The sequence below is a fragment of the Petromyzon marinus genome, chromosome 45 (genome assembly GCF_048934315.1).
Source record: "Petromyzon marinus isolate PM22_M1 ecotype Great Lakes invasive population chromosome 45, UKy_Petmar_22M1.pri1.0, whole genome shotgun sequence".
NCBI lineage: Eukaryota > Metazoa > Chordata > Hyperoartia > Petromyzontiformes > Petromyzontidae > Petromyzon > Petromyzon marinus.
In genome coordinates this window covers 8,073,412-8,101,406 of record NC_133711.1, presented here as the reverse complement: position 1 = coordinate 8,101,406, position 27,995 = coordinate 8,073,412, and the positions used below count along the sequence as shown (strand labels likewise).

At 52.1% G+C, this 27,995-nt stretch overlaps 1 protein-coding gene across 2 annotated transcripts in view; it reads left to right on the top strand.

Moving 5' to 3' along the window:
* LOC116952178 (junctophilin-2-like) overlaps positions 1-24,480 on the top strand; it is a 48,744-nt gene extending 24,264 nt beyond the window's left edge. Inside the window, exons 4-7 of one of the 2 annotated variants that reach the window (XM_032971302.2) lie at positions 5,053-5,171; positions 12,718-13,466; positions 15,897-16,013; positions 23,813-24,480. In XM_032971302.2, coding sequence (XP_032827193.1) covers positions 5,053-5,171; positions 12,718-13,466; positions 15,897-16,013; positions 23,813-23,896 — 1,069 coding nt within the window. In that variant the 3' untranslated portion in view covers positions 23,897-24,480. The remainder of the gene's footprint in view (positions 1-5,052; positions 5,172-12,717; positions 13,467-15,896; positions 16,014-23,812) is intronic. The other variant, XM_032971303.2, reaches the window with a different exon arrangement.
* The last annotated feature ends 3,515 nt before the right edge of the window (positions 24,481-27,995 follow it).

Genomic DNA, 27,995 nt, shown 5'->3' with positions numbered 1-27,995 from the left:
TTATGCAATTTGAACTTATATTGCCTTATCTATTTTACCATTCTGGCGAATTGCCCGATGATGCTGGATGTATTTACCAGCGAAACGTCGTACTCAAACTGTAAATGTGGATTCACTCTTCAACACACCGGTGGGCTAAAGTAGTGAATTATTTGTCTTTTGTCAACGTGACACTTTTTTTTGCTGATTGGCCGTGTCGGGTGGTGGAGGGTTACGACAGATTTATAAATAAACGCGATCTAACCCAAAAACCTTTATTATGACTATTTTACGTTATTATAATTGAGTAATTTACGTACCTTTTCTGTGCATTGCACTCCTGATTTTTTAATTTATTGTTTGTCGTTGTAACTTTCTGACCTACCCCTTCTGGACATCTGTGGGAAAGAGCTTCATAGCTCATCAGATTTCTCCAAAATAAATATTCTGATTCCGACATTCGTTACTTGTTGCAGAGGCTTTCACGGTTCGCACCCTGCGGCCGCCCCGGTTAGCGTGAGGTTAACCTCGCTGGCGAGATGTTAACTACCTCGCCTGGTATACAGAAGGTCGTGGGTTCAATCCCGATTCTGCCGCCTACATATTTAGATTTTTCTACGTGTCCTCCCTTTTTTCCCTCCACATTTATAATCAACATGCGCTTAGAGTATCCGGCCACAATAAACTTCCACGTGATAAGCCCACTTCGTTGAGCTATCATTTGTGATAGCCAGGTCGCTTCAGAAAAAGAGCTATTTAGCTAAGTGAAGCCTTACCTGATAAAATAAATAAAAAAATATTTTCGTTTTAGCGAACCATAAGTATTCGCTGTCTGCTTCGCAGTGACATCATTCGCAAAAGAGGAGGAGGCGACGTGTCAGCGTCAACGGTTCAAATTTGTAAAATGCCTCGCAAGTTACTCACTTTGGTTAAACCACAGAGGAGTGTTGACCCTTAACGCCAGACTCACCTGCCGGTGAAACACACTGCCCACGGATTTATCCTCGCACTTTGAGAATGGCACGAAAGAGCACGATCCGCTCATTATTATGATGATGATGACCACGATGATGATCAAATGCAACCTCACACACAGAGTTGTGTAATTAGACTTCGCCGTTATCAGTGCAATCGGTGGCGGCATAAATTACGAAGCTTTCTGTTAATTCTTGCCCCTTATGCTCGGGCACATTGTGGAGACGAATGCTGTAAGCAGCCAAGCTCTCTGGGGGGGGGGTTAAATTATGAAGAAAAGCATTCATATTAATGGTTACCTTGCAGGCAAGTGGGAGGGGGGGTGGAACAAAAATGCCATTAATTTTTTAAAAGGCGAGAATAATTGAAGCCTTTATTTCCAGCCATGAGAGGGACAGTGACTGTCCTGCAAGGGAGACCCCGGCCTCAGATACCGGGAGACAAAATGACACAAGAGCAGCCACTAATGTGACACCGTTGGTTGGCAACCAATGAAAATGAGTAATGATTGCAGCAACAGCAGCGCGTTTGCACAAGCAAATGAAGCGTATTATTTTTTTGCGGAATTAATTTGTTGTTGTTGCTTTGCTCTCCTATCTTATTAACGAGCTCCCCGGTACTCCTTCTCATAACGCCGGCCGGTGCTTTGGGTCGCTGTTCCGCACGCCGCTAATGAGGCCCGAGAGGCAGCCTTGAGCCTCGGCCCGGCGAGCTTGGAGGCTTCGTCAAATCCGGTGTCATTGTCCACGTGGCTACATTAAGTAGATAAATATACACCTCCATAATAGAGGTTTTTTGCGTTAGAGAGCGTAAATATATAAATGTGTCTTTCAAACCCGCCACCACCCGACACAGCCAACTAGTAATGGTTATCACGTAAACTAAACGTGTCATTTCGTCACTAGTACAGCCACACCGGTGTGTTGGGGAGCCAAGCCACAACATTTACAATCTGAGCACGACGTTTCGCCAGTAATTACAACCAGCTTCATCTTACTAGTTGGCTGTCGGGTGGTGGCAGGTTTTAACGACACATTTATATATTTACGCGATCTAAGGGGCCGTCTATAAATGACGTCACGCACCTGGGGGGGGGGGGGGTCTGACTTCTTGTGACGCCGTGTGACAAGGGGGGGCGGGGGGTCAAAAATCGTCCAAAATCGCGTGACGTCATTTATGGACGGCCCCGAACCCAAAAACCTCTATTATGGATGATATTGGTCGCGAAAGCCTCCTACGTGTTAAACTGTACACCTGTAACGGTGGAGGAGGGTGCAACGGTTACAGCTGCCACCTCTGAGGTGCAAATTAAATCGGGACATCACAATGCCACGGGTTGGAAGACTTTTATCACAATTGCCGGAAGATTGGAGAACGTCTACACGAGTTGTGCATGATTACACGATGCTGTTGGTCACCTCGGTAAACGCAACGATCCTTGGATATAGCCAGGATGGCTGGCGACTCCAGCGACGGTGGGGTTACGTCGTCCTCAAATTGTAAATGTTGTGGATTTACTCTCCAACACACTACCGGTGTGCTGTACCAGTGACGCATTTGGCACGTTCTGTTTACGTGACAAACCTTGCCAATTGGCTGTGTCGGGTGGTGGCGGGTTTAGCGACGCGTTTATATATTTATCTAACCTAAAAAAAATAACCCCTCGTCTGCGATGAATAATATCGGTCGCGAAAGCCTACTGTGAAACTAACAGTGGGGAATGTTGACCATTGGCCCTACCAGGCCACAGGCCTTATCGTTGCTAGGTAACGGCACCCGGAGGAGCAGCTGCTGCTGATGTAGCCGAGAGAAAAGAGGCCTTTAGCTCGTGGAAGTCACATTGTATGAATACAATAGTGAGCCCTTTAGCCAAGAAAAACCTCACCGAGTCGCAAGACTCGTTTTCTCCTTCTTCTTCTCAGTAATAAGTCTTAACACGGTGGGTTTTGGTCAGTTCTGTATGAACGATTGTTTGGCTAATGGGAGTAAACTTACAGTGCCCCGAGAAAACCCAAACACATAAGGGAGTAACGCCCGGAGCTCTGCACGGTAACATTCGGCAGCATTACATCACACGAGGTGATTTGTAGACAGCATACTTGTCAACCCCGTATCGGTGCCTACCTTATTACAGACCAATTCAGACCTTGTTGGTCACCCCGTGTGCTTATAAATCTCAACGTACATCCTACAAAATTCCCATCACAAGGGAGAAACAAACAAATCGACAAAACATATATACGTTGCTCGTATTGTAACGGCTGTACACCGTATGGACCTGAAAACTAAATTTCCCTGTACAAAAATACTGGGTAAAACGTATGGGTTGGCATGTATGAGACAGAAAAAAGGTGCAATTGTGAATCATGTGAAGCTTGGCCCTCTCAATGCTGCCTTGCACATCACGTGACCAAAACAAACCACACTGCACGCGTTTTAATCCACCAAAATTAATAATTGTGGCCAAGGAGTAAAATCGAGGTTCATATGACAAACCAAACCAAGTTCATTAACGTGGCTGCCCGCTTCCAAACCCTCGCCCGGGAAGAAGATCAGCCTTTCAAGGGAAAGTGACACAAACCACCGGCAAAAAAAAAAATCTCTCCGTAAAAGACGCACTGTGAATAATTCATCGCAGCGCGTTGAGTGTCACCATCACCCAGGCCTTATCGTCTCCAGAGCCCACTCGATCCTTCCGTGTCTGCTCTTTCCGAGACCCACACGCAGACAGACACGGGACTTTGTTGTTCGAATTCCTTGACCCCATTTTCTTGTAAGTCATCGGCCGTTCGTTGACTCATGGAGTAATTGCGCCGCCCAAATTATTATGCCGCTGTAAAATCCTCTGCATTATAAGACGCTCCAAAACGTGTTTTTTACGCTCCCGACACCTTTGGCATCGTTTTGAGAATTTTTTTTTTTAAACCTTGATTATACGATATACGGGGAAAATGGGAAATATATAAATTAATTAAACCAATCGAGTGGAGTCTGGGAATAAAAGTGCATCTTATAATCGTGAGAATATGATACAAGTCCGACAGGAATCAATATATTGGTTAGAATTCACGGAGACATTTAAATGGGATCTCTTTATAAGTTGAATATATAATAATAATAATTCACACCCCCTCCACGATAATTCCATGAATTGTTGTGATTCGGGGTCACGATTCGATTCAAGAATGGATTCTTGTTTGTCTCATTTCCCCCCCATCTCGAATATGTTATTACCCATTTGTTTTGTCTCGCATGTCCAGTTTATGTTGCTCCTTTGACTAAATGTAGCATTGGCATGAACTGTAGATAATCGATCCTTACACGCACGGTTCAATGCAAGTATCAGGAGTATTAGGGTTTAAACACTTTAAATTAATGTATTGATTCGTTGCTACCTGCCTATAAACCGAATAACAATGGAACATAATTTTTCTTTTTTCATCTCTTTGTCAATTGACTGTTGGATGAAGTTCTCCCAAACCTATTGTCAGTCTTCGGAGTTGTTTGGCCTCACTTCACCACGCTGGTCAGGGCAGATCGACAAAAAGCGAGGCACTGTGTCATTTTCTTTATGTGGAGCAGAGGTGGAGTTATTCAGGAGTTAGCGCACTGGGCCACAATCCCAGAAACTCTGGGTTCATTTGCTAGCTATGATACACAACATCGGTGCCAACTAGAATATGACCTTGTCTGAGTCTCCACTAGATAGAATCAGCATGAATGACTGCCGGCTGTCATTGTGCCCCGAAGTTCGCCTTAACAGGTGCTCACTCGCAGCTATGTAGGGTTTGCCACCTCTGAAATAAAAAAAAGAAACGGGACATATCATGGGATGAACAGTTCAGAATACCCGAATAGGTGACAACCACATATAGGCACATCATCTTGAGTGGCGTGCTGTTATTATTACGCAACTGTCAAAAACCGTGGCTTTTAGTGTCCTGAGAAGATGCATAAACTTCCCTGGACAGCAGCAGCTACTTCAATAACGGGAGGTCCGAGGAAAGCCCAGGACAGGTGGCGACACCCGACCAAGAGAAGTGAGAGTTTGCTGATGGGCACTTTGCCGTTGCTGTTGTCGTCGTTGTCTGAACCCAGGACCCAGCACGCGCGCGGGAAGATGGAGGCGGCAGACGCGGCGGCACACGCTGCCCAGGAGGCGTCTAAACTGGCGCGGATGATCTCCAAGGAGCTCGCGCCCACGTTCCACCAGCCGGGTACAGCAACAGCAACGACGCAGCGTCGTGCACGCACGAGTGTACGGATTGTCGCTCGCACACAACAGCGCCGTCACGTGCAGAGTGCAATGCCGCGTCATGCACGTGGCGTGTGGGATTGAGCGTCCCATGCTTCGACGCGCACAGGCCACCACACGCACGCTGATAGCTTCGCGTACATCGCGCGCAACAATAACAACGAAAATTCCCCCGTGTAGCCTTAATGGACTTTTTGGACAGGTGCCGTTAGCGAGCACCTATGAAGGCCGTCGCGGCACGCGAGGAGGTGGGTGGCCAACACCACGCCCGGCCGCCTTAATCTCCTGAGTGGCGATGTTTACACGCCGCACCAGGTACTCATTTGAGGCTGAGTCAACCTAGGGGAGGCCCAGGACCGGTTCTGGTTATCGTCACCAATGTTGGCCGTGAGCAGGAATCGAACACGGGTAGCACAGTGACTTGCGGTGTCTTGACACCACACACACACACACAGATCTGCACGGCAACATCGGCGTGGTGCTATTGCGCATCATTACGACGGTGCGGCAAGGCGGCGTTATCATGGCAAATAATCAGTGATTGACGGCGCAGGCTCTAATTGGTGCCCTAAGCCGTCACGGGTGATGCACGGTTAACGTATCGACCGCGTTTTAACAATGCCGCACCGCATTGTTCTCAACTGATGTCGGGCGAATTTATTTATAAAGCAAAACTACCCTGGGGGATTTTCTCTTCCTATCGAAACGCGCGCTTGACACCCAGCCATCTCGCTTGGGCGAGGGCAAGACGAAAGGACCTCGAACGGGAATGGAAGTAAAAACAAAAACACAAAGAACCGCGGCGCGTCCGCGTTTACCGAGCGGCAGAACGCGAGCGAATGGACTCGCAGGTGGGTGCGGATCAAAGGTCCTCGCGCTGAGCGCGAATTTTGATCCGGGAGCCTGAGGCTGTATAATGAACGAGCAGCACGTTGACCCAGCTCGTTAAAACTCGTCCTTAATTGGAGCGCTTAGCACTCGCCCGGCAAGTGGCTGGTGGCCCGCGTGTTTTCTACCCCTTCGCCCGTTGCGTGTAATTTTGGACTTGAGAATTGGCGACGGGAATTTCGAGCAGAGGTCGCGCCACGCCATCGCAAGGGGGCCCCCAATTCCGTTCCGCGGTCATGGTGTCGGTATTGATTACGGCGCCAGGCGACGCACCTCCGCTCGTGCGCCTCCCCCCCTCCCTCCAGCCTTGCTCGCGCGACAAGACATCAAAGGGCAGCTTCGTTCGCACAAACGTCGCATCCTGTCCTGGTGGGCAGGAGACCCTTTTGGAATATAATAATGATGCCATTCATTTATCCAGGAAGGCCTCACTCTATGTATGTATCCAGCAAACACTTGCTTTGGCTTTCTCTTTCTCCAAATATCTCAGGAGGTTCCTAATCGCTGTGTTCAGACACTGAGCGAGGCCAGATTCACTGAGATGGTGCGCTTGAATCTGACAATAGGTCGTGTGGGTCTATCTTTGACTTCGCTCACAATCGCCGCATCAGTGACACTGACCGACCTGGCCCACTGCCGACGATCCCTGAGTTTGCATGGCGTTCTGATGACTAATTGTGCGGAGCCGAGACGGACAGGCGTGCATCGAATAACACCTCAGCGGGGTGCCCTGAGCAACTCACGTTCCCGTTCCATCAACCGCTTCAGGACGCCGCCAAACTGTGCCATGACTCGCGGCCGCGCCGAAGCAAACAGTGCCCCGCATCGTTCAACCGACTGCATCATTGGCTCGGCCCCGCTCTCCGGCAGACGGGACAGGATTGATCTTCTTGCTTCTTTCAGTAAAGTCACGTAGAATGGAAATAAAATCATAAAAATAAAACATAATAAAGTGATACGAATGTTTTATTTTTATTATTTTATTTCCATTCTACGTGGTGACTTTACCGAAAGAACCAAGAAGATGAATCCCTGCGGTCACGAAAGCTTTAAATCGGGACAGGATTGGTCGCGCAACTCCCGAAGCTGTTGTCGCGCGGCTCACAGACTCAAAACCGGCACGTGTAAAGTGCACGTGCTTGCCATTCGCGAGAAGAAGAAGAGGGTGCTCGTTGCCAAATTGAGCGAGGCACAGCTCTCCGGGAAGGGTGGCCTTGGTGGCGCGCGTGCCAGGGAGCCGTTTAATGAACCAACGGAGAGGCACCCGCAACTGTGTCAATTATTTTTAAAAAGATATTTCTCACGTAGTTGTCTTATTTAAAAAAACAAGAACACTCTTACTTTTTTACGCTCAAGCGTGCCGGAAATCGCTTTAAAACTGGGCCGGAATTGAAGAGAGCCGGGAGGGGGAGCGGGGGGGGGGTAGGAGGTGGGAGCAGAGGGGGGCTCCTAGAATGCTCCGTGAGCTCGACTATTTTTGTTTGGTTGTGCTAGCCCCCGTGATTTATGTTATAAACGGTAACCAAAAACATGGACGCTGCGTGGCGGAATACTTGTTAAGTGAGTTACTGCGGCTCTTGCTGCTGCTGCCGCTGCTGCCACCGCTGCCGCTGTTCCTGCTGCTGCTGCTGCCACCGCTGATGCTGTTGCTGCTGCCACCGCTGATGCTGTTGCTGCTGCTGTGCATGGCTGTAAGCAGCAGTCGCTGCGCCTGCCAGGCCCGGTGCCCGAGCTCCCAGCAGCGCGTTCCCATCAGCGTGCGCCACGCGTCTGTCCCAGATTTAGTCCGTGGGCCAGAGGATACATTGGTCACCAGCTTTAGTAGCACCTGTTTATGTATACGGCTAATAAGGGTGCATTATATAACCAGCGAATCGACGAATAACCCACTCACTTCAAGCGGTTATCACGTAATTCACTGTTATCGGTCACGTAAAGAAATTGAAACCGCGAGAGTCATGTCATCTCAGGTGGTACCAATGAGTGAAGTATCTCGTCTGGGGCTCTGAAACTGATACAAGGGAGAGGATTGTGTGGAGGAGGAGAAGCTGCCATGGTGTTACCGTGTTCTCTGGATGTTTAGATGCTCCAGAAAGTAAGACGCACCCCGAACCTCTCCCTGGTGTCAACGCAGTTCTACAAATCTGGCCTCGCACGCACACACAGAAGAATTTACTGCATTACAATACGCACCCCCAACTTTTGCGTTCAAATACGTGCAAGGGAAAAAGAGTGGGTCTTATCATGCTGAGAATACGGTTATTGGACTTGCAATCCATTGAGCACAATGGACTTGCAATCCAGAGGCTCACCGGTTCGATTAGATCTTTGGACGCGGCAGTTCAAACAGTGGTGCGAATTTCTCAAATCCCCCATCGCCCCTGTCCACCCAGCGGTGTAGATGATTGCGCCGTGATCGATCTCCAGGTCGAATTGTTACCACTTTGTGGGCAGTCGACAGTCGCTGTGGTCATCATCGCATGGTAGGAATGAGGAATTCCCACCAACCACCGCCGGCTCTGGGCTGCAAACAGGAGAAGGGTATTGCCTCGTGAAGACACCCTGACTTTATAAATCACCATCACCACCGTCATCACGATCATCATCGTCGTCACTGTGCCCACGTTCTGGCCCACGTGCTGGCAGTGGCCGGGCACCGCGGCCGGGAGAGAGGGACGCGCGTAGATGCCCCGCGTCTCGCGGTGACCTTTCCTTCCCGACGTAGGCACCTGTCACCGGGAACCGAGCATGCAGTCCGTGACGAGTCCGCTCCCGTCCCCGGCGTTTCGCGTGACCCCTTTCTGCCACGTGCCGCTCATTCCCGGCGCGACGTTTCGCCGGGTCCCTGCAGAGAACTCTGCTGCCGCTGCTGCTGCGCGTTGTCGTATGCGCCACGCTACAGGGACGCGCGTGGTTTTGCGGTCAAGTGGCGGATATTGCAGGTGGCAAGGAAAGCAATTGCTCGCACTCTAAACTCCCGCGAGAAATAAAAAAAAAACCACACACACAACACTGGCACAGATGATATAATATCGAGCAGTGTGTGTGTATGTATGTTGGACGTCTTTCATCCCAGACAGTCGACCCGTGGCACCTGGGTCTGACCCGTGACCCACTGGCAGCGGGCGCTCGACACTTCACGTGGCCTCAACGTGCACATAGCCTGGCCACAAGCGCCGTGGTGACGCCGCTGCCACTTAGTGGCGAATGGCGGTTGTTGTTGTTGAACTTCTTTTGCACCGTACTTGGCCAACAATTGGAAGGTTGCAGGGAAATGGGCTGCGCGTATACATGCACCGTGGAAATGGTTTACCCCTCTCCCCGGTTGATGAGACTTTATTCTGCGGAAAGACTCGCTGCAGCCATGGCAATGCGCAATTTTCGGTGCTGCGACCGTGGTGACTGGGGACTTTGGCTCGACAATTAAAACCAAGCCTGTTTATTTGTATGTTGAGCTTCTTTCGTACTGCACATGGCCAACCGCGCTAATCGGAGGCGCTGTTTTTGGTCCCTTCTTAGACCAGCACTAATGACGCCGATGTTCATCGCATGACAGGTCAAATTAAATGGTTGTCGCAAGTGGGCTGATGGATTCACGACAGACCGAGATGATTGATGTGTTCTTTTTTTTACTTATGAACCAAGTGGATTAATGGATTGAATTTTCATGAGTTGGCATAAACAATGTCTGTGCAACATAATGCAGATATCAAACTTCCAAACACAACCCATTATAAAACATCTGTGCTTTGAACTTATTCAAACGCAACATCAATGTTAAGCCTGCAAGAGACAAAAACAAAAACAAATTGTGCATTGTATAAAAACAGCCGCAAATAGTGCGAGCGGAATTCAACTAAATAGACACGTAAAAACATTTCAATTGATTCGACTTTTTAATAGCCGAACAATCTACTGCGCAGATGCTCGCGGTCACGCCGTGTAGGTCTCCGACGTGTTTTTGGGTTTCGCCTAAAAAATTTCGCCTGAAGCTCTCAGGACGCGGAGCAAAACGTCGGACAACCTGCCGAACGGTATGCGGAAACCCGCCCTATCCACAATGCGCACGGCACTGCCCGAACACACGTGAGGGGGGAACGATCTGAGCGGGGCTCAGCGCGTGCCGCGGGTGAACACAACTGGTTGTTGGGGGTGCCGTGTTATTTTTTTTTTGACGTCGGTCAACAAAAATAAAAAATAATGACGGAAAGGGTGAAGGGGACAATAAAAAGATGAAAAGGCTGGCGGTGTAGCTGACAAAATGCCCCTTCTCAGATTCCGTTTCATGTTCGATTGTAAAAAGTTGCGCGGCTGAAACTGAGCGCTGATCAAAAGCGGGCCGAGTAGGAGATGGGGTTGGGAGGTGGGTGGGAGGCGGTGAGTGTGGGGAGGTGGGTGGCAGGCGGTGAGTGTGGGGAGGTGGGTAGCAGGCGGTGAGTGTGGGGAGGTGGGTGGCAGGCGGTGAGTGCGGGGAGGTGGATGGCAGGCGGTGAGTGTGGGGAGGTGGGTGGCAGGCGGTGAGTGTGGGGAGGTGGGTGGCAGGCGGTGAGTGTGGGGAGGTGGGTGGCAGGCGGTGAGTGTGGGGAGGTGGGTGGCAGGCGGTGAGTGTGGGGAGGGGGGGGGCTCAGTGCCAGAGCCCAGACTGAGGAATCTGCCGAGCAGTCGCAACTTGAGACTTCTCTGTCTCTCTCTCTCTCTCTGCGGACGATCCTCCCGCTTAATTAAGAGCCCTGCGGCAGATTGGACCGACTCAGAGGGGCTAATTTGACGTGCGCGCTCCCCACACTTCGCGACTGCCGGAGCTGCGGCCGTCCCGGCGGGCGCAGCGCCAGGCCGCCCTCCTCCTCTCGTTAAAATCACGACGGGCAACGGCGCTGCGGCTTCCTCGTGAAACACCGCGCTGCAGAAGGTGCGGGGAGGCGGGGGATTGTTTGGCTGTTGGGGGCCAATTAAGCGGTGGGCATCTCAACATTTCATAGCCCATGCATACACACGGGGGTGGTGAGAGGCTCGGGCAGAAGCCATGCTCGAGAAGGGCGGGCTGCATCGTCAACCAACCCGTTTAACGTTTCGTCTGACATTTGTTTAAAGTTTGTTTAACGTAGACTGTCGTGCCCACCGCCGCCGCCGCTCGCCACAGAGTTTTTGTAAGCCCCCCCCCCCCCACTTTAAACAAGGTCACACTACAGAGCTGGCAGTGAGTGCGCAGGTGGCTTTGGAGGTCAGAGTTCTGATCCGGAAAACGCTGAGATTCCAGATTCCCAGGTTTCAGCCACCGCCCGTGGTACAGCCGGGCTCTCAAGGTGTAGCGAGTCGACGGTCTCAGCTCGGTCGTCGGTGTGACTGCACCGAAGAGAAGCGCCGAAACATTCAATTAGGAATTTCAATCGGGTTCATTTCAGTGCCAAGGAATAAAAAAATATGTCGGCTCGACTGTCACGTGGCGAACATTTGTCTTGTAGCAAGCGGGGCTTGTGGGGAAGCATGCCCGAGCATGTGGATACAAAAAAAAGGGTAACTTGATGGTATCTCAGAAGTAGTTACGTGAAATCTGCTTCCAACGGTTCCATTCTCTCAGCACAGTATGATGATGCCGGCACTGCTCGAGATCCAAAGGGACACTTCGTCTCATGACAGGACACTGAGAGCTCAATTTGAGTAGAGGCGCATGGGCACCGTCACGTGGCTTAGCAGTGACACCGCCTCGTTGACCCCTGACCTTTCAGATCCACAGTTAAACAGCAAAACATTCACGGTCGTCATCACCACCATCAGCATCCCACCTCCTCCCAAATCCATCATCATTATCATCATCACCTCGGAAATTGGCAACGCACGTCTCAACATTGGCACCACATTGTGGAGAGTCAACAGTGTGAGAATGAGTCCCCACCAAGACGTGGAATTCCCGCGTCTGGCTCAGCGCCTCCAACAGTGCCGCTCCGCTGCCCCAAGATATGATTCGAGCATGCAGACAGTGTCACTTCAGCTCTTCATATATGGCCTGGATAGTACTTGGATGCGTGACCACTACCACCATGCACTCGAGGTATTATAGGCATTCGCATGGCTATGTCGTGGGCAACAGGGGGCAGTGCAGCAAAATATATTGCTGTACTGCACTTCTGTGTTCTCTCGTCTATCTTCCATCGCATTCGTCAACGCACACCGGCCAGCGAGGTAAAGTACGGTAAAAAAAAACCTCATTACCGCTTGGTATGGAGAAGCCCTCGGCCGGCAGTGTGCTGACTTCTGGACATCTGTGAAAAAGAGCTTTATAGCTCATCAGATTCCTCCGGCATAAATATTCTGATTCGGCCTGGCACACATGATACAATATCCAGCAGTGTATGTTTGTATGTTGAACTTCTTTGGCACCGTACTTGGCCAACCGTGCAAATGGGAGGTTGCGGGGAAATGGGCTCGGTGTACATTCACCGTGGAAATGATTTAACCCTCTCCTCGGTAAACGGGACGTTATTCTCTCGTGCGGAAAGACTCGCTGCAGCCTTGGTAATGCGCAATTTGCATCTCTGGCTTGGCGCTGCCACCGCGGTCGACTGGGGCTTTAAAATTAAAACCCGCCCTCACTGCCGCGGCACTCTCTGCCGCCACGCCAGGACTGGAGTACCACAAGCAGCGGATCATGCGCGACGCCGCGGACAGCGACGACCACCTTCCGGCGCTGCCCGAGCACGCCGACGAGCGCCACGGCGGCAGCCGCGGCGCTCAGCACGACGAGCAGTCCAGCCCTCGCTTCTGCCGCCAAGACGCGACGGCCGACGGCACGCCCGTCCACACGCCCCCGCCCAGTCCCAGGTCGGCCGCTCGCGGCGTCGGCGGCGCCGGCAAGCGGCGGCTCGGCTCCGGCTGGAAGGAGGGCCGCAGCCACCACGTGACGGCGTACGAGTCGGCCACGCAAGGGCTGCAGCGGCGCGCCGGCGGCGCCGAAATGTTCGCCGACTTCCACAGCTACCCCGTCGCCACGGTGACCGGACCGCTGCCCGACGACTTCGAGCAGCAGCAGGAGGAGGAGGAGACGCCGTCGCCGGTGGCGCCTTTCGCGCTGCGGCGGACGCCGTCGCCCGTGCCGCCGCCCATCGCCGCCAGCACCCCGAAGCAGGACGACGAGGATGAAGAGGGGGGCGCCAACGAGGTCGGGGTGGGCGCACCGGACGAGGATGGAGCGCGGGAGGACAGAGGATCGCCCGCGGAGCAGGGAGCGGCGACGGCGAACGGAGCGCAGCGCCAGCTGCAGCGGCGGCAGCAGCAGCAGCAGCAGCAGCAGGCCGAGGTGGTGACCCCGGATGGGTCTGTGGAGCCGGAGGTGGTGGTGGAGGAGGTGGTTGAGTACGTGCAGTCGGACCAGGTGAGCGAGCGAGCGAGCTAGCGAGCGGGCGGGCGGGGGGAGCGAGCGTGTGCCCGAGTCGGGAGCTGTTTTTTTTGTTCCAGTTCTCACGTGCATGGCAGTGGTGCTTGTCTCCTTCCGATCGTCGCCCAGAGTCAGTCGTGGAAATTGCACGTTCCTATGACGAGGGGTCAGATTATCCATAGAACCACGGTTGCCCTTCAACAGAGCGGTACTCGTTGATGCAGTTTCAAATCCCGAGTGGGATTTGAACTTGCATCCTTCCAATTGAAGGCCACATTTTTCTGCCTGACCTCGAGTTTCTGTAACTACGTTCCTCTCGACCTCCCGCGATGCGTCCCACCGAGTTTACTCGTTCACCTCCTATCACGTGCTGATTAGGTCGTTGCACGCTGCACGCGCCTTGGTGATTGCCAAACACATCCCAAGTGATGTATAGAGTGCCGATTGAAATTAAGATCGAGGATGTTGCGTACGCGTGCATGCGTCCGTGTGCACGTGTGTGTGTGTGAGGCCCGTGTGATGTGGGATGTGTTTAACAGTCATCAGGCACGTGTGGCATGTAATGACTTTGTATTTGAATGGGAAGATGAATGAGGTTTTAGAAGGCCACTGTGCCACCAGTCAGTTAGCTCATAAGAAATGGTTATTGAAAATGTTTTACAGCTGCTTGAGACGTTATATAAATCTCACACTTGTGTAATTGTATGAAGTCACCTATGCTCAAACGAGCACTGGGTGATGTTCATCACAATAGACAGCGTTGATACTGGTGGTGGAAATTCCACATTCCTATGAATTATCATGACCCCCCCTCTTTCTTAATATAAACAAGGTAAAAGTGCAATCCTGTTATTGCTTTCTCACGCCACTGCTGTCGCTACTGGCGGGAGCTCTGCAGAGCCCCTATGTAGTGTATTTGGCCTATTCTTCCACACTGTCCGGACGTCTTGGAAGAGATTGGAGCGACCCACACTTTTACCCACCGCATGCGACCTGCTGATTGGCCAACTGTGATGTACCTGCTGGGTGGACACAAGCGGTAGGGCGGGCGGAGGGGGGGGTGGGATTAAAATTAAATTGCACCGTTGTTTTCACTTCCGTGCCGGTGAATCGGAACAAGCGAAAACCTCCGGATTGCTAGTCCAGTGTGCTAACCATGGTAACCGACGGCAGCATCTGTCTCTCTGTCGCGTTAGTTTTGGTCTTGGTGCCCTCGCTGCTTCTCTGCCGTGGCTTTGGGCTCACACGCAAAGTGAAACCCCCTACTAATCGAGAAGTCTGTAAAACTCGCAGCAGGACTGGCAGACGTCGAAGGAAGCAAAAGCGACCCCGCCCAAACCTGCTCGCACGTGGTGCAATGGCAGCGTACGTTTTTGAACAGATCCGAATCGTCGTGACCCATCCACTGCTGGATGAAGGCCTCCCCAAAGCCGTCTGGCCACCTCGCACGGTCTCACGATTGGACGGTTCATTCTTGCCGGTTTCATTGCGCAGCCTTGAACTTTCAAAAATAAATTGTCATCAATCTTTCCATCATTGGTTGGATGGCAATGTAAGTGGGCAACGGACGATACAAGAACAATTTTTTTTTTATTTTCGGACCGAATTTTTTATTCAGCGACGGGCAATTTGTCGCCCCGGTTTTCCTTGCAGTCGACGCATCTGGAAATCAAAATGTGTATTTAGACTGGAGGAATTCGTTGAGCTATGAAGATCTTTTTTCCACAGATCTCCAGTATAGGTGGGTAAGCATCCTATTTTTCTAACTGGCGGAGACCTTAAAATAATTCTAACCTGCACCGCTTCAGTGTAGATTATTTGATGTGCTTTACTAAAACGGGCCTATATTTTTCTCATTCATCACCTTGGAAAACAGTGAGCAATTTAATATATTAATACTCATTTGGAATATAATGTACATGGAAATTTTACATTTCCCTGGGAAAAACCTGGCAGGACCCTCATGCAAAAGTCATGAGACTCAGTGAGTGTTACCCTGTGCAAACACGCATAATAATAGTAATAACACCGCTACGATACTAAATTAATGAATAGGCGCATATGAGCCTCTCTCCTTTTCTAGTGCCGAGCACACAACTTGCTCTCCGCTGCGCCTTCACGAAAGCACCAGCTGCATCTTCCATAGGTGAACCACCGCTGTCCCGGTGCCCAAGTGCCCAAGCGGGACCGGATTTCAGTGATAGACGATACGAGGTCTGCGAGTGGTCTTCGGCGAGAGGGGATCGACAGAGCTTAACTCGCTCCGGCGATCTCTCGCCGCCGGATGATTGCGGAGAAGATATCAGAAACGGAAGAAAAAAACCCGAAAAGCTCCCACCGCCTTTCATTGCCCGGAAAAAGTAAAACAAAAAATTTCGTTAACCGGTTTACGGTTGTGTCTCGTTGACCGGGTGTGTCCGCTCGCAGGGTTCCGCGCCGCTTGTGCCGCCCTGGCTTATGAGTGTAGCGTCTGGGCTCAGCTCAGGACCCCTAGGTGGCCTGGGCAGGATGGCAAGGCGCCTGCACAGAGGGGGGGCCTCAGAGGTAACGTCGTGGGTCTGGAGGGGCGGGACACCTTGCACCAAAGGAACTCCCCACCCCTCCCCCCCCACTGTGAAATTTATTTATTTCGCGAATGTCTCATTTTAATTTTCTATCTGCACCGCCCCCCCCCGCCACCTCCATTGAAGCATAATTTAATTGATATTTATTCGAGACATCCCATTGCTTTAGCTGATGCCTCCACCTCATCCGTACGGTGCCATTAAGTCAGTGCACAAGCCACCCATCTCGCGGTTACACTGGCCAGAATTGGCAAACGTAAATTATTTGACTTTACTTTTGCTGGCCGAGTATGTTTCGATAAGCCAAATGCTGCGTCGAAACAACGGCAGCAGGCATTACTCGGAAATACATTTAGCTAGTTTGAAAACATTTTTTGAAATATATTAAAAATGAACATTGGCTGTTGAAATAGCTGCTTGTGTAGATATGCCCATTCCCTTTCTCCTGCATCATTGGTGTTACATTTTAATTATCCCTCTATTGCAAAACTCATTGGTAATGGTAATTATTCCGAAATTGATAGTCCTCCTGGGTCCTTCTTAAGTGCAATACTAGAGGGTGGGGACTTCTTGTTTTTTTTTTTACGTACTCGATATAAACTGAGAAAGAAAAAATTCCGAATCCTGTCGCACAACATCTGCAATTGATTTGAGAAAACATAATGTCCACAGTTTATTTAACGAATGCAGACATTTAATAATTCCCTCACGGAGTTGGCACTTCAGATTTTGGGACGATCCAAACGCTCTTAGCCGTGATTAAATTCCACATTGGCCAATTAATTGGCTGCCTGGTGATGAGATTCACAGGGAGGGGGCGGGGGCAACGACCGAACGAAATAGCCAGCGTAATTAATGCCCCTCGACGAGACGTCAGTCCTTGCTTGCCACGGCCGTGCTTGGCTCGGGCTAACGTTGGTTACCGCGGTGGCTTAGGCATTGCGTCCCCCCCGATTTTTGGACGGATCCAAAACAAATAAATTCTCAAGAATCGGGCCTAGGCATGACATTTCGAATAATGTAAAAGAAAAAAAACTGTCGTTTTTTGTTTCCAATTGAGTACGAGGTCACAGGAAATGACACAATTTGTACAATACCACTTCTGCGCTTTTCCCTGCCGATGGAAGCGTCGCGTGGATGTCGCACAAAAAGACACGTGAAATTATTATTATTATTACGGAATGTAAACATTCTTAAAATCGGGCCTACGTACGAAATTTCGGACGATCCAAAATCCCCCCCAAAAATCCCCCCCATCCCCCCCCCCCCCCCCGCAAAAATACCCCAAAAATTTTCCTGAAAAAAAAATCTTAATTCCAAAAACTGTCATTTTACATCCGAAACTCATCCCTAAGCATGGCGCTACCCAGGGCCACAGACTCTGTGGCGACGACGAGGCCTGAGCATGCGTACGTGCGTACTCGTTCACGCCATGCGCTCACGCACTCTCCCTCCCTCTGGTGCTCTAACCCGCACGGCACTGCGTCTCGCCCATCGCCGCTCGTGCTAAACATTTTGCATGCCGGCTAACACCACCCGCACCACTGCCACCACCACCACCACCATCGCCACCGTGTGTGTGTGTGTGTGGTTCGCTTGTGCGCTGGTACGCACGCGTGCGCGCGTGCGGTGTGAAGTTGCGCGTTGACGCGCGTGAGATTCGCGTGAGATTCGCGTGAGATTCGCGTGAGATTCGCGTGAGATTCGCGTGAGATTCCGTGAGATTCGCGTGAGATTCGCGTGAGATTCGCGTGAGATTCGCGTGAGATTCGCGTGAGATTCGCGTGAGATTCCGTGAGATTCGCGTGAGATTCGCGTGAGATTCGCGTGAGATTCCGTGAGATTCGCGTGAGATTCGCGTGAGATTCGCGTGAGATTCGCGTGAGATTCGCGTGAGATTCGCGTGAGATTCCGTGAGATTCGCGTGAGATTCGCGTGAGATTCGCGTGAGATTCGCGTGAGATTCGCGTGAGATTCGCGTGAGATTCGCGTGAGATTCGCGTGAGATTCGCGTGAGATTCGCGCGCGGTTCGAAGGGAACGCGACACAACGTTTTTCTCTGGTCGCGATTCGCGTGGCCCGTTGCCGAGTGCTCGGAATTTATTTTTCTGGTTCCAATTTTGGCCGAACCGTGCCAATTGCTGAGACTTACCAACAATGGTGCCAAATCACCGAGCCGGAGCGTTTCAGCCGTTCTGCTGACGCGTCAATCCGTCGCTTCGGTTTTTCCACGACGTGAGTTGATGACCTGATACGTGGTTACGTAACAGGTGATGGTGGACCTGTTATATTTTAGTTTGAATTAGTCTGCTCCGTTGCATTTGTATGTGGGGGGGGGGGGTTCATTTTGAGGATATTGTGGTTGCGTCAAACAGCATTTGCTCACCTCCCGAATCTCAGATAATAGCATCTCTCTGTATATGTGTGTGCGCAAGTTTCCTGGGCCTCACCTAGGTCGACTCGGCCTCAAATGAGTACCTGGTGCGATGTGTAAAAATCATCGCCACTGGGGAGCCAAAGGCGGTCGGGCGCGGTGCTGGCCATCCACCCTCCCTCGTGTACAGCGCCAGGCTCACTAACAGCACTTGCCCCAACAGTCCGTTAAGGCTATACGGGGGATCTTTGTCTTTGCTTTTGTGTGCAAGTGTGTATGTGTAATTGTATACACGAGTCTGTGTTTGTTTATCTACCCACACATATATATATAGATCTGTGTTTGCATATTCATGTGTAGGTCTGCATGCGTGTGTGTGTTTGTACGTATGCACTTGTGAGTGAGAATGTGTATGCGTGCGTCTCTATATTTCCCCTCGTAGCCACATGCATACGAACCCTGAATCTGACGAACCCTCTAATGGGATCACCCACGATTATGATAGTGGGTTTTGCAATGCATGGGACGGCTCACTTTGAAAGGGGTCACGTAAGCTCCGTGAGCGATTAACGCCACTGATGGGATCGCTTTCTCGCCATCGCCGTTTCACAACAAGGGGGAATGAACGAACGAAAGAACGAAATCTATTTTTTTTTGTTAAACCCAAGCCGGCCATTGGCTCGCTCGCCGGCGAGCATCCGCCCTCTGCCCCAAGTGGCGGATGCGGGGTTGCCATGGCGACCGCTCTCGGTTGCTGTGGATACGCAAGAGCAGTGATAACTCGTGGCGGCGGCTAATGGGAAGCGGCGAGCCGGGGAGCAATGCTCAGAACCACATGCAGCAAGCACTCCCTCCAGCACTGCTCCTTTAGCACCCACCCTGACCCTCCAGCGCCCTCTCCCTCTCTCTTCAGTACTCTCTCTCTGTCTCTCCAGCACCCTCTCTTTCTCTCCCGTACTCTCTCTGTCTCTCCAGCACCCTCCCTCTCCCTCCAACACCCTCTCTGTCTCTCCAGCACCCTCTCTTTGTCTCTCCAGCACCCTCGCTCTCTCTCCAGTACCCTATCTGTCTCTCCAGTACTCTCCCTCTCTCTCCAGCACCCTCTCTTTCTCTCCCGTACTCTCTCTGTCTCTCCATTACCCTCCCTCTCTCTCTCCAGTACCCTCTCTGTCTCTCCAGCACCCTCTCTGTCCCTCCAGTACCCTCTTTGTCTCTCCAGTACCCTCTCTGTCTCTCCAGTACTCTCTCTCTCCCTCCAGCACCCTCTCTGTCCCTCCAGCACCCTCTTTGTCTCTCCAGTACTCTCCCTCTCTCTCCAGCACCCTCTCTTTCTCTCCCGTACTCTCTCTGTCTCTCCATTACCCTCCCTCTCTCTCTCCAGTACCCTCTCTGTCTCTCCAGCACCCTCTCTGTCCCTCCAGTACCCTCTTTGTCTCTCCAGTACCCTCTCTGTCTCTCCAGTACTCTCCCTCTCCCTCCAGCACCCTCTCTGTCCCTCCAGCACCCTCTTTGTCTCTCCAATACTCTCCCTCTCTCTCCAGTACTCTCCCTCTCTCTCCAGTACTCTCCCTCTCTCTCCAGTACTCTCCCTCTCTCTCCAGTACTCTCCCTCTCTCTCCAGTACTCTCCATCTCTCTCCAGTACTCTCCATCTCTCTCCAGTACTCTCCCTCTCTCTCCAGTACTCTCCCTCTCTCTCCAGTACTCTCCATCTCTCTCCAGTACTCTCCCTCTCTCTCCAGCACCCTCTCTCTCCAGCACCGTCTCTCTCCAGTACTCTCCCTCTCTCTCCAGTACTCTCCCTCTCTCTCCAGCACCCTCTATCTCTCCAGTACTCTCCCTCTCTCTCCAGTACTCTCCCTCTCTCTCCAGTACTCTCCCTCTCTCTTCAGTATTCTCCCTCTCTCTCCAGTACTCTCCCTTTCTTTCAAGACCCCCCCCCCCCCCCCTTCTCTCCCACCAGCACTTTCCCTCCCTCTCTTTCTCTCCAGCACTTTTCCCTCTCTCCTCTGCACTCTCTCTCCAGTGCCCATCCATTGACTCCTCCGCCTCCCAGCCCGGGCCACCGCACGCCGTGCCACTTTAGTCCAGGGGTGCTGAACCGAAGGCTCGGAAGTGCGACAAAACCAACCTGACGATTCATTTTGCACTGCCCATGGCCGCGCCGGCGAGGCCTACCGCTCAGAAAAGGGCCGGCAAGCAAACTATACAGTATTTACCCATCAGCACTCGCGTCTTAGCCGCACTAATCGGGTACCGGGGGGCGGACTATGGTCGGCCTGGCAACACTACCACTGTTTCTGTTTTTAGCATGCTCGGTCACCTGTTGTCTTTCACGAGCAGTTCTGAGCTCCGCACAGTGGACGCTCACGAGTCCTAGCCTCATCAAATTTGAGAGTCAACTAATGCGTGGTCGCCCGCCAAAGGCGTGCAAAAGTGTGACTCGCAACCCTCCCCCAGTAATGAAAAAAAGGGGGCTGCCCACCTTTGCCCGATCAAACTCAATATCCGCCGGCAATTCAATTTCTTTAAACACGCGAGGGTTCAGCGGTCAGGAGAGGTGCCAATCACGGTTTGGTCGACGATAAGCAGGTGGCAGCCCGCTGGTGCGTTGTCATTCGGCTCCGGCTCCGCGACACTGCCACCCCCAAACCGACCCAAAGTCACCGTGGCCGCGCCGGCCTTATTTAGGGGCAGGGACGGCGCGTGAGTCCGGGACCCGTGGCGTCAGCGGTGGCTCGGGTTGCCGCTGAAAATAACTGGACGTTGTGTCGCGCCCCCCCCCCCGTACCCCCCCCCCCCCGCAAGGCAGCAGAATGTTCCTTCTCTAACAGCGGCACGGACCCGGCCTCCAGGACCCCCACGGCAAGGGGGGGGCGGGAAGGGGGCCGGGGGCGATAAGAGATCCCTTGCGGAAATTAAATCATTCGAATGAGACGTGTGCCGTGATGGGTTTTTTTTTCCCAAGTAGATGGGTTAACTAATAGCGAGGGGTTATAATTGATCGGTCGTTAAGTGGTCGATTGATCAGTAATCGCACAATAAATGCGTCAAAAGATCAATCGACAAAACCCCTCCATAAGTGAATCTCCTGAAAGGTGCAGTGGCTTTCTTGGAGAGAATGCCGTCATAAATGAATCGATTCCTCAATTAAAATTGCACGTGACAACACTAGCTTCCTGCCTTGGCCAGACACGACTTAATGCCGCGTCGGTCATGAGAGTTATTTGACCATACTTCACCAGTGCGGGTTGGTGACATGAGAAGCGGTGGTGGGAGACGGAGGCCAGGACCGGACCGGTTCAGATGCCACTCAACACTGACGTTACCCATGGACGGGAATTAAACTAAGGTCGCCATGGCCTTGGAGCAGTGCGCTTAACCAATGCGCCACCGCTTCACCCAACCCAATTAATATAAATACGAAAATAATCAAGTCTCGCACGCACAATTCGATGTATGTATGTATGTTGAACTGCTTTGGGAGCGGTAGTGTAATGGTTAGCTCGCTGCGCTATGAACCCAGCGACCCGAGTTCGATTCCCATTCACAGCCAACGCCGACGACGATTATCTGAACCGGTCCTGGGACGACTCAGCCTCAAATGAGTACCTAGTGCAATGTGTAAATACTTCACCACTAGGGAGACAAGGCGACGGGCGTGCTGGCCGGCCACCCCCTCGTGTGCCATGCTGTCCTTCATCGGTGCTCGCTAACAGCACTTGCCCCAACAGTCTGTAAAGCCTATATGGGGTGGTCTTTGTCTTTTGAACTGCTTTTGCACCGTGCATAGCCAACCGTGCTAATCAGAGGTGCAGAGAGATGCGCTGTGCGTGTACATTCACCATGCAAATGCTATGCCCTTATCCTCGCTACATGAGAGTGTATTCTCTCGTGTGGAAATACTGGGTTCAGCCACGGTGTCATGAGCGTAAAAAATCGATTGGAATCGAGAAACCGAATGCCTGATCGATTGACCCGGCCACCCCATGGGAAGATCAGCTGGGCCCCGTTCTCCCTGGGCCTCAGATCTGATGGGGCCCTCAGTGGGGACCTTATCTGGCATTTTGCCCCAGGCCTCCAAAAATTTATTGACCCTGCTGTAAGGGGTCATATTTTAGTCGCTGATCTTCGCCGCTCTCTTTGATTCCACGAGGCTGTTGGAAGAGGCTGTTCTCACAGTGTATGTTGTGAGCCGCTGTGTCTACACCGGTTTTCGTGATTATAAAATAAATAAATTATGCGACAGAAAATGTGAGCTCAGTCACTTTGGCAGAAGGCAGCGGGGGGGGGGGGGGGCAGAGGAGGCAGATGAAAACAAAGACCCAAGTGAATCATGTGACGCTTGTGAATGTCGGCCTATGTAACCCCGAATGCACCCAACCTCATCATATCTTGGAATCTAAGCATATTCTAGCCATGATAATGTTGGACGGGAGACCACCATGCGCCCCGATTATTACGGTTGGCCACGTTCAACATACATACAGTGCATATGCGGCTGATGGGGCCTGCTATGTTGATTCATCCTTTGTGCAAACTCCGCTGACCGGAACTGCACTGCCCGACTTAAAACGTCTCTGTACTCCTACAGGAGGGGGGGGGGGGGGGGGGGGGAGTCCTACACCTTTGATCTGGGAGCCACGAAGTCGAATTCAGCAACTCGTGCTTAAAGCTCAGCGAATGCCTGACGATTGCAAACCCCAGCAGCACCGACCGCCCCCCCCCACCCCCCTCGAGCTAAATTTGTGGCTCGCAGAATGCGGCCCTCGTCTCGTTGAGAGGCCCCGAATGCCGCAGAGCCCGAGTTGACACGGCTGAGTGGTGGCGCTTTTCACCGCTTGTTGTCAGATGTTCACGGATCGAATACGGCGGCCACCCTGGTTAATACCGTGGGTTTGGCGCATTAATTGTTAAAAAAGCGGATATTGAAGGTCCCGGTGTGCAATCCTGAAATGGTGTAGGTCATGTTTGCCAACTACATTTATCCATATTTTACGATTTACCTACAAATTACCTTAATTACTGAAAAAAATCGGTTAAATCCACATGGCAATATCACCCCTTACTCGCGGATTATATCCACCTGTGAAGCATAGCCTGGTTAGTGCAGGTCGGTCAAGGGGGGTTGCCCAGGCCCATGCCAGATCTCGATCGCCACTGATGTTAGTCATTGCAGGGAATCGAACTCGGGTTGGTTTGGCTACGCGGCACATTGCCCAAACCGCTCCGCCACCGCTCCACGTACGCCAAACCTAACACCTCGGGTTCATCGAAACGGAGCAGCGCCAGTGGGCAATGTGAAATTATCAAAATAAACGGTGACGCTGCAAGTAAAACCGTGACGTTGCAGGCGGTGGTGCTGACCCCTGGCACGTGGCCGGCACGGTGCGGTTCTGTCCTCAGCAGGCGCCGGACGCGGTGCTCGTCGCGCTGGTGGGGCTGCTGGTTCTGGGCCTCGCCATCCTCTTCGTTCACCTCCTCACGTGAGCTCCCCTTTTTGCCGACGAGGCGAGGGAAGCGACGGTGAGGAGGGCGGCGCCGACTCCGGAGCTCGACACTCCGCGGGCGATGGCACCTGCTGGGGAGGGTCGCCACCTCGAATTTCGCCGCCTCGCCACCACCATCACCAACACCAAGCCCACCCCCCCCCCCCCCGGCTTCCCACACTGCCCTAATATCCCACGACCCCGACTTGCCGTGGTTGGCGGTGCTGGGGGGAACGAAGTGTGAACTTTGACCTCTGCGATCACCGGTGCAACGGAGTGGAGTAACACGCGTGGACTTTGTCGAGACAGCGAACAAAAAAGTGCTTTTGTCTTATCACGTTTTTTGCTCTCTCGTTTAATTTCTTTTCTGCGTGTGGTTGGGGGGAAAAAAAAAAGTTAATTGGGCGTGACGTGGGTGGTTGGGGTGACGGGAAAGCACAAATCTAAACAACAACGAAAAAAACGAAACGGTCTTTCCCGTTTAAAAATCGTGGTAATATTTTTGCAGGATGGATAAAGATGAAAAAAAAAGAAAAAAATTGAAAAAATAAATGTTGGTTGGTTGAAAGAAAATTTGAAGAAAAATGAAAAGTCGCGAGCAAATCTGATGTTTCAAAACAGCATCGGCCATTTCACACATAGGTACAGTTTCCCAACAGAGACGTTTTCTTCCATTTTCTTACAACTTTCTGCAAAAGTCTATTTTTTTGGAACGAAGAAGTTTAAATATATAAACGATTGCAAATTGATTTCGTATCTACACCGCGTGGCATTTCGGCATGTGCATTTAGTATTTATACAGTGTCCGTAGCGGAGGGATTCTTAGCCGATGTTGTTGTCGGAGTGCGCTCGGTGTTATTAACGTATTATGCATGATGCAAGTGCTCTCCCGAAGCAACCAGCAAAGTTCACGCGTCGATTTACATGAAGTGCCAGTTGTGTGCGCACCCACGTGCAGTCGCGGCTTCACGAGCGCCTAGCTCCCTGTGCTAGGGGTTGGCTCGATGGAGCCGTGTGGGGTGAGTTGGGGGAGCAGAGGGGTGGGCCGAGAGGTAGCGCCGGTAGGGAAAACGTTTTGGGCCAGCCGACACACGGAACGACAAACAGAGGTGCGTTCATGTCTCGCTCGAACCTCTTCCGAGCTGTCAGGCATGTCACAATTCACCAGCCCCCCCCCCCCGACCCCCTTACACCAACTCCTACCACTAATTCTGCTCCTCCAGCGATCTGATCAATTGTCGCGATGCAGGGTAGGCGAATCGATTGAACAAATCAATGAATCATTCTCCCCGTTCGTATCGTTCCCAACGTTTCGTCATCTCACCGGCGTACTTTTATTTTGCCGCGACAGGCTAAATATACTACACGTGCTACTTGCATAAATTTCGAGCGGTCGATTTGTTGATGCATGTACCACGAGCGTGAGGATCGACGTTGGCAATCGACTGATCGATGCGTCGTTACGTGCCGGTGTAAATTCACCTCCTCTGCATGCCTGCATTTTGCCCTGGCAGCAAACGCCCACGGAGTGGTCGGTTCAGTTTTGAATCCTTTCCGTATTGTTTTGTCGTTGTTTTTTTTTATCCATGCTAAAAAAACAACGGGAGAACATTTGAGAGCAGAATTATTGGGACTCTTAGGGCTTCTAAGTGGTTGTAGCGCAGAGTGCCAGGTACCCAAATAGAGCAATAAACAAAACAATACGCATTGTAATGACATAGCATCTGAACGTGTAACTTTACATTCGTGTAAACGTCTATTATTTGAACTGTGCATGTCTATCGGTGTCCCTTGCTCGATTCCAATATCTGAGTTTTATATTTGAAGGGGCCCTTCACACTGAATCCTGAGACCAGGTGTTGCCAATTGGACTTCACAATCAAACTCAAAAGTGCCTTCATGGTTGTAGGCGCCACGGTGGCGAGATGTTAAATACCTCGCCTGGTATACAGGAGGTGATGGACTCGATCCTGACCCTGACGCCTGTATATTTGGAATTTGCATGTTCTTCCTGTGGTCGCGTGGACATTACTCCCAGGTCCTCCGGTTTTTCCCTCCACATTTATAATCAATATCACACGTTTAGAGTATTTGGCTGCTATAAATTTCCACATGACATCGTTTGTGGCCAGGTCGCTTCAGACGAAGAGCTACACAGCTCATTGGGGCCTTACCTGATCAAAATAAGTTGACCCCATACCCCTAAGCCGGAGCCGCCAGAGGCTTTGTACTGATCCTCACGGGCCCAGGCCGTCACGAGGCACAGCCGCAGGTCTGCGACAGGGCACCAGGGGAACACGAGACACCGCCCGCGTCCTGCCGTGTCAAATGCCACAGCCTCCACGCTAGTGATGAACGTACCGCAATGTGTGTCCAGAGTTTGAGGCAGCCAGCAGCTGCGAGGAGGAGTGCGGTCTGGGGGGAGATGATGATACGAGGTGATTGGGCAGAGAGGTGAGATAGATCGACAAGATTGTTCTTAGGCAAGTGGCCATTGGCAGTGGAGAGGAGGAAGGTCTTCAGTCTGGACTTGAAGATGCGGTGGGAATCGTCGGCAGTGTAGTGCGCACATCCAGGGAGATGGAGTCACGGGGGCCACCATCCTCTCTCTCCATGAGGTCGCGCGATCTCTCAGGGCCTGGAAAAACAACGTTGCGTGGTTCTTGATCGCAAAACCAGAGCTTCACCGGGTCTCAGGGCTCTTTTTCAGGGTATGTTTGGTCATTTATATGTATTTGTTATTTTTTGTTTCAATCGAAGGGTGCCAATGAGAGACGTATGCCGCGGCTCGCAACACTAATCTGACAGCATGTGTCAGTACCGTATTTGAAACAAAACCAAAAAAATATATCTTTGTCCGGGACTGTAAAACGATATCCAGCGCGTACATTTCCGCAGCCACGCGTGGTGCAAGTGTGGCTTTCTGGATTAGGCTACCGTCTTGCGGGCATCTTCAACGATTCGTGTCCTGAAGTCGCCAGCAGCTGGCGCGCGGCGTTGGCCCGAGAGGAGATTATGCTCGACGCGTGGCCTAACCCAGAAGGCCCGCACTTGGGTGAGCGTTTGGCTTTGCGATGGCACTGCAGTTTGTTGCGCCGGGAGCTCTCGTGCAACTTGCGCCGGTAGGATTCTCCTGCCTTTTGCAATCGCACCACTGCCCTTTGCAATCGCCGACCTCGGTCTGGCTCTGTCATTCCGAGGCACGGCCACTGGTCCATAAACACCCACAAGAAAGTGGCGGTCACGCCGCAAGGTACGGACTCTTCTGGCCCTCGTTGGCCCGTTGGCAAATTTGCTTTCGTCCCTCAGCATTCGGTATTGCCGACGGATCGCTCGTACGTACGTACGTAGGTACGAGCGAGGCGTGTGTTTTGCTGGCGCCGCCCGCGCGTCGAGACTTTCGTATGCCTGACCGCAACAATCACGCGGTTTTGGCGGCGCCGCTGTGCCAGCCTCACCGGCCGCACGTGACGAGCACGTTTGGGTTAACGAGCCGCCGGGAACCGCGGTGTTTCGCCCGTTGCGCGGGCCACGACCTTTTCGGCGGCGCGGAGAGATTAGTGCCAAATTACCGGTGTGCTGCAAGCTGTTTAACACCAAGGTAGCTTTACGGACGGTCGAATTTCCGGCGATTCGCGTCGGGCGTTTAAACGCACGACAAATTGCATGCTTAGTTTCCGCGCCGCGCGGCCAAGAGGACGCGGCGGGTGGTGGCTTTTAAACCGGCGGCGCCCGTCGGCTCCGCGAGGCACTGTCACGGCGCACCCCGGGGCAGATTTTGCCGCCCCATGGGCCCCGTGAGAAGACGAGGACGTAGCGGTACTAACCGCACGTGCCGCACGCTGCCCTCTAAAAGTGTCACCGCACGCTGGAAGTTGCGGTGGGGGGGGGGGTGGTTGCGATGTCTTGCGTTTGAACCGTGCGAAGTGCGAACGGCATGGGTGGACCTGTGCCAAGACCATTTTGGTAATTGTCACCGGTGGTACAGACGCAACGTTCCGTAGGCGTTTCCGCCCCCCCCCACCTCCCTTCTTAAGACGAAGCGTTGCCACGCATCTCGCCAAAAAAAAAATATCATCGCGCCATGACGTCCGTTCAAG